Source organism: Stegodyphus dumicola, chromosome 3 (assembly GCF_044657685.1).
Source record: "Stegodyphus dumicola isolate Sdum_Otavi_A_Nest chromosome 3, ASM4465768v1".
Classification (NCBI taxonomy): domain Eukaryota; kingdom Metazoa; phylum Arthropoda; class Arachnida; order Araneae; family Eresidae; genus Stegodyphus; species Stegodyphus dumicola.
Window position 1 is genome coordinate 69,729,811 of NC_140770.1, and position 12,722 is coordinate 69,742,532.

The following is a 12,722-nucleotide window of genomic DNA, read 5'->3' on the forward strand; positions in this document are numbered from 1 at the left end:
AAGAGTGTGCCTTTTAGTGTGTTGAGATGAGAATTTTTTAACTGCTTGATTAATAATGCCGGGTGAAAAGCCCCTGTCAATAGCTATTGCTTTTAAATAATTTAGTTCTTCATCAAGAGATAGTTTGGAGGAGCAAACTTGAAGAACACGAAAAACATTGGAATAAGGACATAGGAACAGGAAGTTAGCTTCATTTTATTAATATGTTTTCCGTGCTCTTCAAGTTTGCTCCTCCAAACTATCTCTTGATAAAGAATTAAATTATTTAAAAGCAATAGCTATTGACAGGGGCTTTTCACCCAACATTATTAATCAAGCGGTTAAAAAATTCTCATCTCAACACACTAAAAGGGACACTCTTGTTTTAAGAGATCATAAAAATTCTGTTGTCATTCCCTCCTTTCTATCAATTAGCTATAAAGTAGCACATATTTTGCAGAAATTTAACTTTCGGGTTGTTTATTCTCCCATCAATAAAATTCTGAGTTCCATACTCAAGGACCCCATTCCGAATATGAATTCCTGGGGTATTTATAGGATTTTTTTTCCAGTGTGGTTTAATTTACATTGGCCAAACTAAGAGAGCCTTAAAATTTCGCGTCAAGGAACATGAGCCATATGTTAGAAAAAAGGAAACACAGAAGTCTTCTGTTGCCCAATATTGTTGGGCTGAAAATGACACTTTCAATTTTTCTGTAGCCAAAATTATTCAAAAGACATCTTCCATTGGAGAACTGGATTTTCTAGAGGCATTTCACATTCAAAAAAATCTTTCTGTTCTGGTACGATCCTAATTGCAATCCATCTTTGCCTTCGGCCTTTAAAGAAATTATGTTTTAGTTCCGGTTTCATCAACAGATGGTGCCACTAGCTTATTTTCTGTCCAGGCTTTCTTATCTTATCTGATCATTATATCCTATCTCATTCATTTGTGCTTTTGCAGCTGAGGATGGTGCTTCGGTAAAACCATCGAAACTAGTCCTGTGAAAATTTGAAAATATAACACTGATTTTTGTTGCTCGACTTCTGAATTAGTGCAGTCAAAAGTCGTTAATCCGGACAGAAAGTTTGTAGCTTTTAGGTCCGGATTATAGATCATTCCGGATTATGGGTGTCTGAATTCACGACTTTTGATTGTATTTGTTCGGTGTGTTATTGTGTCTTAAGTACTATGACATTCAAGAAGCAGAGCGCTCTGGCTGGTCTACTGATTGATGTTGATAAGGCTCACCTGCAAGACCTTGTGGAAGAGTATCAGTGTGCAATCACTCAAGAGCTAGCTAAGGAGTTACACCACATTAGTGCCATGACCATTAGTTGTGCTGTGCAGTGTATAAACTTGACACACAAGTTCAATTGCTAAGTGCCGCATGAGCTTACCCAAGTATATAAGGACAGCCGTGTTCGGGCTGCACTAATCTACTTGAATACCAACGCAAAGAGAAAATTCTGGATCGGATCATTTGCGCTTTTGCAGCTGAGGACGGTGCTTCGGTAAAACCATCGAAACTAGTCCTGTGAAAATTTGAAAATATAACGCTGATTTTTGTTGTTTGACTTTTTAATTAGTCATAGTACTTGTTTTCTAACTTTTGGTACCAAACCTTCACAGTGTCATATGATACAAAGTACCTAAGGCTTTACACATGATTTGCAGTATGTAGCTGACTTTTTGCAACAGAACTGGAAGTATAAGATAGTTCTAATCTGGTATCATGATAGTTCCATTTCAGACACCCTGTACCTGATGATAATATTTTTTTCAAATTTCACAACACAATATTCTAAAGCAAGTCTCTTTCTTTCAAATGCCAGAAATCATTTGACAAAATATAATTAAACACGCCAGCACAATCTGTTTGCGCATATGATATTGAGGTGATGGGAAACTTGTTAAAATTCGATATTTAATCTAGCAAATCAAATTATTCAAAGTGAAAACTAAATCAAGATGGTATATTAAACTTTTTTAGAAATATAACAAAGCATGATAAATATGGTGCCTTAAAAAAGGCTTTCAAAATTTTTTAGTGTTTATCCTGTATGAAAAACAAAATGACACTATTTTTACTTACTTTAATGACATATTTCTTTACAATACAAAATATCACAATACATAACATTTTGCTTTCATATTTACCACATAATTTTTAACATTATAAAAATTCATGAAAATTTATAAAATGAGACTTTTTTCTTTGAATTATTTCTCTTTAATTATGTGCTAACTAAATAGATTTTAGATTCTCCCTTCATTCATTTCTTGAAAAAAAAAAATTTTTTTTTAAATTTTTTTTTTTACTGTAACTTCTTAAGAACCTTATTTGTAACACTATATATAATTAAATTAAATATTTTTATGTCAAATTAGGCAATACAAGTAATCATAAAGCACTTTTTCCCACCTACTGCAAATAAAAAAGGAAAATAAAATATAAACACAATGAATTTAATGGTAAAACTCATTATGGTGGTATTTTATTTTCAGTAAATACCAAATTTTAATTTAATATTTATTGAGATAACCAAATCATGTACTTTTCACCTTTACTTTTCATTTTAAAACTGTTCTTTGAAACTACAATGGACATTATAAGCAATTTAATATAGTAATTACTTCTTTGAATAATTTACTAGTTGAAAACAATTAAAATGTGATTAGAAAACAGCAATTATTGGTAGTACACACAAATTATAGAAAGTGAAAACTGTAGAAATTCAAAATTAAATAAACGTATTAAAAGAATTACTATGTCAAAAAAATACATTTAAGAAAAATGAAGTCTACAAAAAAAATTTCCTCTAATATTCTTTTCAGATTTGAAACAAAAGTAATCCATAAAACTTGGCAAAATGCCAAAGATGAAAGGCACTGCCATTTCATGTGCTTAAGATTTTCAATTTACATTTCAAAGTTATTACTTAAATATTTTGGTTATCAGCATACAATTAAGCAATTTAAAAACTTTATAAATATTATTTACAAATTTTTATTTTTATTTCATTTTTCAGAAAGATAATTAATAATTTTGGTAAGCTTTATACAATCATGCAGTTAACATGAGATGTTTCTAATATTACAGCTTAACATAGCTCAGCTATGTAATAACCGTTTATACACAGTCTAGTAATAAATCTATTACACTTCTGAGAAAAACAAAAAGAATTACTACGGCACTTATAACAGTAAATACTCAAATGAGTTTCAAACCAATTTTTATAGAATTTTTGAAAATTTCATGATTTTTTTCAACTTTCAGTTTCTTAAGAAATTCTATAAAGGTAATGTTATAAGTGAAAACTTCACTTAAGGTATCCGACTGCGTTGAAATGACGAATTTTGGTGAAAATATCAAATTTCATTTTATTCTTTTATTAAAATATTTTAAATCTTGGCTATCTAAAACCATCTTTATTTTAATTCTACGATAAATAGAAATCGTATTATAGCTGTTTTAGTGCAAGACGGTAGCTGTCAAAACAACCGAAATTGTTCGAGGTTGTTACTTCGAAACCGGAAGTTGTTATCATTTGGACAATTTACTTTTTTTTTTTTTTTTTTTTTTTTTCCAGTGAAATTTTAAAAGGTTTAAAGCAACATAATAAAAGAACCAACAAATCAGTATAAAAGGGCAAACCTTTTTCAGCTGATAAATGCATTTGATTCATTACATGACCAAGAGAAGCTACACAGCATTTTTTAAGAATGCCTCTAAACTTTTTATAAAGTAGTTTCTCTTTTTACAATGGCATACAATGAGTTACATGACAATGGTGTGGTATATTGATCTCTTTTTCAGTGATTACTGTTTTGGAGTTTATTCTATGAGTGATATTGATGATCTGTAAATTCCTTGGGTGTTAAAGGAGAATGCTGCATTGCTAGTTCTCCATGAACTATTTCTAGCTGTTTAGTTTGCTGTTAACTGTTCTACTTATCTGGCTTAGTGATTAAAGATAAATCTATGAATTCAAAGCTCAAAAGTCAAACTATATAAAAATTAATTCTATAATAACAAAACAATGATTCTGCAATAATGTATGCTAATACATGGCATTAAAAATAACTTTTATTACAATAACACTGCCTTCATTCATAAAAATTACTTAAACCATAATATTAAGACTAAAGGTGCAAAATAAATAAGGCATATTAGATATATTTAATTAAATTATTATATACATTATTGCAATAACTTATTATATGCGATAAATTATTATTACATATATAAATTGATTATATTATTCATCGTATTACTATATGTACACAGCATCGAGGTTTGCCGATTTCACCTCATGCAAAGATTTCCAGTTTCAGATTCCAGGGTTCGAATCACTGTTGCTGTAAAATTTCAAGAGCTTTTCTTTATTTTTCCGTAAATCATACACAATCGTGTTGCAATTCCATACAATTCTGCTATAAACCGAGGAGTAGCACCTGCTTCCATCTTTTGCAGGATTTCCACTTTTTACATAACCGTCAATGCAAAGTGTTTACGTTTCTCAACGTTGAAAGCAGTGAAATCATGATTGTGTTTCTTATCTGTAATTGTATTAGAAAGGGCTGAAATTTAAAATATTCTTAATTTATCCACAAAATATCCAGATAATAAAAGAAGGCAGCACCAAATAATCTTGTGAAATAACAAAGCTCAGAAAATACAACGTGAATCGTGAACATGAAAGGAAAGTTGAGTGAATTGTCTGCTTTTTTACCTCTATGCAGATTAGAGGGGGAAAAACTTTTATTATGATGTCAATAATTTGGTATTTCCCTTATTACTCATTATTATTAAGTAATTATGACATCATTATTCGGTAAGTTTTTTTTCTTTGATATTTCGTACTCAATGTTGCGGTTTCCGGAATCTATAAACTGAATGTTTATATTTTGAGAGGCAACGTGGATTTCAGGTGGGCGGATTTTCGGTATTCGACTGTATTACAAATTACATCAGTTTAATGCATTTTAAAGTACATGAATTAAATAAATTATTAAAAATAGAGGTAAGAAATGTTAAGTAAATTCATTTCTTCATTCAAATGTAAAAGTGTTTGGTTTGTTAAGAAACTAGGCTTATAATTTGAAACATAAATTTAAAATCCAACATCTCTGGGAACTGGCTGTTTGTCAAGCCATATTGAAGGAATGTGGCTAGTAATGACACCAGATAGTTACATACAATTCTAATGTCACACTATAATATTCACCTCATGCCTTCTTATATCTTTACCTAGCTTGTACAAAGGATAATTGAAACAATTAGTTCAGAGGTGCTAACAATTCTCTGTGGTGACTCTTTCCATCACTTATAAATTATTTATCCATATGTATAGAAATATTTATTCATATAGCATGCAACATGTAATAATATTTGAATTAAAAATTAGATTACCATATACAGTCAAAAGTCATTAATTCGGACACCCATAATCTGGACCTCAAAGCTACAAACTTTCTGCGCATGCGTCGCGTTGACGCATGAGCATAGGCGTTTACGCGTGTGCGTAGGACCTTTACGGCTGTGAATATGCGTGTGCGCAAGCGCACAATAAGTTTAAGAATGTGCGTTTAATGTATAACGGACGGTATAAGCTAAGCTAAAATTATCTAATTCAGTTAATGTTGCAGATTGCGTTGTTCCTTAATCTTCGAATTGGATCCGGCTTATTATTTGTTACAGCAATTTTATAAAAGTAAGCTTGAACTTTCGATTATGTCAAATAGAATTTCCGATATATATTTACTAATATGTAAAGGATCTACAAAGCGAAAGTATGTTTTGAAATCTGAAATCTGTTTATCAATTTCACGCTCCTCTGCGGGAAAGAAACGCTGCGGCGCACAATGAATTGGAAGTTGATCTGTCAGTACTATCCTTATCTTCAGGGCAGATGTTTTTATTTAATTTGGCTTATAATTCCTTACTAAATGTAGTATTTCATCTCGATGTACTCTGTCTTTGATATGATTTAAATTAAGTTCCTCGTCATTATAATTCGCTTCCGATAGTGAAGAAAGTGACAGAGAAGTTATTGAAAACGAAAACATTTCGATAGCCAAATTAATCGGTATTCTCAACACAGCAATTGTGGAACTTGAACAGCGGAACTTTGTAACTAAGCAAGAAATTATGTCTGTTTAATAGAATTAAAGAGAAAGTATTGTCACATGAAATGAAGCAACTTGAACAACTTACATTGAAAGAAATGTTTAATAAAGTAAACAAATAAATATTAAGCTTTTTCTTTTTGTAAATTTTGTACCCTTTAGATCATAATTGTTCTTTATTTTATAAATTACGATTTCATATTTTTAATTTTGTAATTTCTGCTTGCCATCTTACCAGATTTAAACTGATGATCTATAATCCGGAAAAATCGATAATTCGGAACCGCCGAAGTCCCGACGAGTCCGGATTAACGACTTTTGACTGTATTCAATTTGTGTTTTCCCCAGTGACTATTACATTACCACCTTTTCTTAAGTCCTACAAAGAATAATTAAAATCCGATATGATATGTTTATTTAATTATACATTTGTACAACTTCCTAACTAACGTAAAAATGTTGCAACACTGTAATTACCTTTATTGCTATATCAATTTATTACAACCTTAAAACATATAATAAATTGATAAACCTAAAAAAAAAGTCAAATTAAGAAGTTTATAGCAAAAAATATGATTTTTTTAATTACTTGATGAACATTCATAATAGTGATACTTCATAATTTTTAATTAAATTTACTTTCTAGACAAACTAATGGAAATAAAAATTTCAATTCGTTAGATTTTTTAAAAAAAATCAGGTTACATTTTACTGAAGTCGTTCAGTTTTTAAAAAATCAGAGATTTAATTTATTTGTATTTATCTTTTATTACCCAACCTAAACTAAGACTTTCAAAGAACAAATAATGAATAGCAGTAAATTGAGAATTTTGTGCATTTCAGGACAGAGACAAGTAACACAATAAGTCATTAGATGAAAAAATATATCTCTTGCAACAGCCAGCCATTTGAAAAAAAAAAATATTATTACATTCAGTAAGCATTGTTCAACCATTACCATCCTAATCAGATATGTTTACAATAATTCATTGTGTTGTGTTACCCAGTGTATGGGGACTTTTACACTCTCCTCCATAGCTGACATTGCCTTGCAGGTACAGCAATCTTAATTACGGTGATATTTAATGTTCTTATAGAATGCTTTCGGCTTCTAGCTTTAATTTCTTAAATTAACTGACTTGCTTTCTTAAATTAACTAGCTTAAATTTTTAGGGAATTAACAAATATATAAACATACCAATCATTCATTTAAATAGATGTTTAAATTATGTCTAGTTTATAAAACAGCTACACAAAACGCAGTAAAATTACACCTGCAGTGCTTTATTATATAAGAATATTGAAACGGCTGCTAAAGAAATTCTTTTTTTATAAAAGCTATTGCTAATAAAACCTACACGTAAACTACTCAAGATGAGCTGAATAATAAATTATCCCTAAAATTTTTCACAATATTAGATAATACATACTCAGTTTGAACTAGTATAATACTTATTACAGTAGTTCAGAATGAAATAAGAGATAAAAGCCAGATTTTAAATATTTATATATTTTAAACAAAAAGAATTCAATATTACAGTGAACAGCTATTAGATCAGTTGAAAAATAATAATAATAACATGTTTCAAGAGGAAAATTATTTCTGCATTAAGAAATCTAATACTGCAAATGATAAGTCAGATGCATAATTATATATAAACACATGCTATTTAAAACTTCTCCTGAAAAAAAAAATATTGATAAAAATTATAATTTTTATTTATTTTTAACACCAATATAAAATCATGTTATTTTAAGCTAATCCATGTTAAAATATTCTTAAGCATGCTAAATAAAAAATTCACCTGGCAAAAGTTGCATTTTAGAACTGCATTGAGTTCTAACTAAAAATAAGAAAAATATAAAAAATAGCATTAGAAAACAAAAGCTAGAACAAAATACATGAAGCTTCACAAACAAATCATACAAAAAGGCTCATTTTTTCAAACAAACAAAACAGTAAAAGTAATACTTATAAATAATAAAAGTAGTATATTTTTAAAAAGAAACATACAAGAAACATTGCACAAAATTCAATGCCAAAAAAATTTCAAAACATTCTGAATCAAATTTGGCCTCTTTAATAACAATATTTAATAACTGCATATACATGAAAAGCCACATGAAAAACATAACTTATGGCTAAAGCATACCATCACTTGGAGTCAAATCTGGGAAACGTACACCCCCACTGGAAAAAAGCAAAAGCTTTAGTTTCAACAAAAAGACTAGTATTCACAGCCAAGCATTAAAAGGATGAAAAGCTAGTATAAGATAGCAGAATATATGAGTTGCAGAGCAGGGTAAAGCACAATGATAAAAGTCAAAACATAAACATGGTATTTTAAACAGAACACAAAAATCCTGTTAACCCCTTAACTGCCGCGGGCGTATATATACGCCTTGCTCAGCCGATGCGTTAACTGCCCCAGGCGTATATATACGTCCTTCCAAATTGCTATCATTTGCTTTGCGCTGCTACACCTAAAATTATTCGCAAAGTTAACGCATCGGCTGCGCATCTGGGGCAGTTAATGCATCGGCTGAGCAAGGCGTATATATACGCCCGCGGCAGTTAAGGGGTTAAAACATTTAATTACTTCATTTCATGCAGTAATTTAAAATTATACAAAATGATTATTGCAAGATTATGCTGTGAAGTACTTTTATAAAATGGTGGTGTTGGTGTATTTAATTACAGCAAAGCACACTAGGGCTATCTGCCTAAGGAGAGGGATGCCTTCGTGGAGGACTTTCTAAGGGAAACTGGCTTGTATACACGTTACACATGGGGAAAACCACGAAAACGCCCATGTAGCCAGCCCGTTCGCGGGATTCGAACCTCGGACCGAACTACCAGTGTTCATCGACTTTACCGCTCGGCCGCTGGTGGGACTTTTATAAAATGAATTTCCTTGGTAGGAATACATTTTCAAGAGATTTGCATTTTAGATTTTCAAATGATCTTTTTGAGAAACAACAATAAGTTTAAATCTAAAAAGAAAATACATAGTCCTTACTAAAATGCCTGAATTAATAGAAATTTTATTTTCTCTAGATTAAAATAAAGTTAAGAAACCATTTGAAAATTGAGCAAAAAATATGGATACTTTATTATTTAAATAATCTTTTAACTATTTATAGCATTGACAGTCTTATCAAATTCAATTTAAACCAGCTGTAATCCCATCCAAAATCTCTACAAGAGTTTATCTGTGTAATTCTTCTTAAATAAACTTCCTATTACAACCAAAGGACACAATGTAACAATGAATAGTAATAATAATAGAAATCTGAAAAATCTCAAATAAATGTAATATCTTTAACAGTTTACCATTAAGGTTTAAAAAAGTTCAAAACTATAAAGATTATTTATAAAATGGTGGTGTTGGTGTATTTAATTACGGCAAAGCACACTAGGGCTATCTGCCTAAGGGGAGAGATGCCTTTGTGGAGGACTTTCTAAGGGAAACTGGCTCGTATACACGTTACAGATGGGGAAGACCACGAAAACGCCCATGTAGCCAGTCCGTAAATAAATTTTAAAAAAACTATCTAATTTCCATATGCTAATTCCAGACCAATACCTAAAATTTACGTTCAACAGTTATGATTACCCTACTTATTTAAAAACTAATTCCCCAGAAATTCAAGATATAGAACATAAAATCATACATTTAAAATAATCTGTTAAAAACTGCAATACCAAACAGCAAAGAGGGAAATGATACAATATTTTCTCATAAATTACATTCCTATGAAAACTTAATGCTTAAACAATAAAGAAAATAATTAATTACTCAAGTTAAAAAAATTTATTTCACTAGATCATTTGTGCATAGTACTTGCAATAAGTACTTCCTCATAGAAAGCCCAGTACACCTACTGAAAACAATAAACACCTTGAAAGAGATTTCCAGTAAGGAGTTTAAAAAAATATTTTCATACATCCTTTTTTTCTTAAATGCACAGTAGCACACTGGCTGACTGATAGCTGCATGCAGAAAATTATTCCACATTAGTTTTGCGCACAAATTAGCAGGTTGACGAAGAAACACAACAATATAACATGTAAGGATTTTTTTTTTTTTTTTTTTTTTTTTTTTGTTTTTGTTTGTTTGTTTCTTTGATTGTATGATTTTATAATGTTTCACAAAAATGCATCTTACCAATTAGGAAATACAGTAACTTTTACAACAAACATCATGGTTAATTTTTTAATACCATGTTTAATACTATCTTATTATATGCACAATGACAACATAGCAAAGTCAGTTCATAAAAAAATTAATTAATAATAATTATTAAACAAGATAATTTTAAAAAAATAAAGGGTTAAGATGACACTTGCATGAAACAATGCTTACTTCAGTAATACTGTAGCAGCCTCTGGCACTCGATAGACCTATGATTTGAAACAGAAATAATTATCACATTACAAAGTTTCAAGTTAAAATCCATGACTCAAATAAGAAACAGTGTCACAGAATAAGTACTAAAATTTATAACAATAATAACTGCTGCAATCTGAGAACTTTAGATCAGTCTAATATCATGAAGAGTTTGCCATTAAAATTTCAAAATGTCACAACATTTTTTTTTGGTACTTTTATGTTGTCCACCCAGTGCTCCAGCAAAGTCACCAATTCTTTTCGTCAACCTAACACATGAAAAACAGTAGCCATTTTTTTTAAAGGTGCTGAATTGAAAATTACATAAAACAGCAACGAATTAACAAAATTAAAAATGGAAGAAACAGCCACAATAAAACACTAAAAATTACATAAACACAAATCCATAATCAAACACTCCAAAGCAGTAACAAATTAACTAAAATAAATACTCAACAAACATTAACAATAAAGCACTTAACTTTCTATTCTATTTTCTCGCTTTGACGTGCTCAGCAACATGTTTTAACTTAAAAAACAAAAATCAGAGAATTGCAGAATTCTCAGCACTGCACTCCAGTTACACATCAACCTGTTTGAACCTAAAAAACATCAGAGAACTACAGAATTCTCAGCATCACACAGCAAACTGGAACTGCCTCCATATACACATCAACCTGTTTTAATTTTTAAAAAAATATATATCAGAGAAGTGCTTTGATTCAGGGAAAAATTTGCTTGACATTCTTCTTTTCCTATACCAGATACACATAATTTTCAGAGATAACTACATTGATCAGTAATTGCATTTGGAAACATATCGAGAAAATTAGAAATGCAAGAATGACAAAACTTACCACATGTATATTCATTACTAGCAATAAACTAAGTGAAGAGCTGTCATAAATGATATTTGGCTAATTTCAGACTAATTTCCTACTCGCATTCGAACACTTTGCTGGCAATCTTTTGTTGACTTAATGTTTTGTGTTTTCACCCACCCCATTCACGCAAATTTGATCAGATACCAGTCAGTGGTGAACTAATGTGGTTGCCCCTGATTGGCTGATGATGCGGTATTGGCAGATTGGATAATAGCTCACATTAGGAGGATGTTTATACTAGAGAGTTAGTGAACTCTGAGACTCTTTTTTTTTTTTTTTTTTTTTCCCCTTCTTGCTTTGGTTTTATGCAAAGGCTAGTTGCCTAGTTGTTTTTAATTGTAAGTAAAATAAATGTTAGTTTTGTTTTGGATATGTTCTGGTGTTTTATTTTTCTTTTCAATAGCAAAGTATGCTTTCTAACAAATTGAAAAATCATGCATGCCCATAGGTTACGGGACCACAACTCAATGTTAAAAGAATGTATGTGATGATGTCGTGTCTATGACAAAGTGCAATTATATAGCTTCGAAGCTGTCAAAGACAGCTTTAGCAACCTCGGCAGCTCTATCAGTATAAAGTAGGTCCACTGGGTCCTCAATGCTGATGTTAAACAGTCTGGCCTGGATTGCTGGGCAGCTGAAAATGTGATGGCGAGACAGTGGGATGTCATCTGGGCAATGAGGACAAATGTTGGTGTAACTACGCTGCCCGTCTGCAGAAATCCTTATCCCTTTTAAGTGATTTGTCCTAAGTCTGGTTATGATAGTCAATATGGCTCTGTCACAGTTCAATTCCGAGATAGAGTTTCCTTTAACTTGACCAATTAATGGTCCGATGCTTGCTAGGTTTTCAAACTGACTCTCTTTCCAGAAGAATGCATGTAAAGAGGGAAAATTAGTTACAAAAAGCAACAATAAGATGGGTTTTAGAAGTTGGTTCAAGCTGATATGCTTATTTGTAATGCAAGATATCATTACTATTAGAGAGGTGTGAATTACCGTAATTGACGGCATATAAGACACACTTTTTTTTTCTAAATTTGGTCTAAAAAAAGTTACCTGCGTCTTATACGTGAAGGTAATATCATTCAATAATTGTTTATTTGGCTTTTACGAAACGTGAAAACTAAAAGAAACCACGCTATTGAAACTTTTTTTCCTTGTGTGTGGCCGTCTAAATAAGGGTGTGTCTTATATGCCAGTGCGTCTTATACTATGCCTCTATTAGGGAGGTATTAGAGAGGTTGAGCATTTTTTATGTTCAAACGGTAAACTGTGGATATACTTCAGTAACTAGGATAGATTATGTTATGCAAAATGGTATGACAGATTCTAC

General features: G+C 30.8%; 1 protein-coding gene across 2 annotated transcripts in view; it reads right to left on the bottom strand.

Annotated features, from left to right (window-relative positions):
- Positions 1–12,722, bottom strand: part of Ttd14 (TRPL translocation defect 14) — a 115,159-nt gene that overhangs the window by 69,855 nt on the left and 32,582 nt on the right. The window contains exons 3-5 of one of the 2 annotated variants that reach the window (XM_035370446.2): positions 10,480–10,517; positions 8,266–8,303; positions 7,918–7,956 (exon numbers count right to left, since the gene is read on the bottom strand). In XM_035370446.2, coding sequence (XP_035226337.1) covers positions 7,918–7,956; positions 8,266–8,303; positions 10,480–10,517 — 115 coding nt within the window. The remainder of the gene's footprint in view (positions 1–7,917; positions 7,957–8,265; positions 8,304–10,479; positions 10,518–12,722) is intronic. The other variant, XM_035370447.2, reaches the window with a different exon arrangement.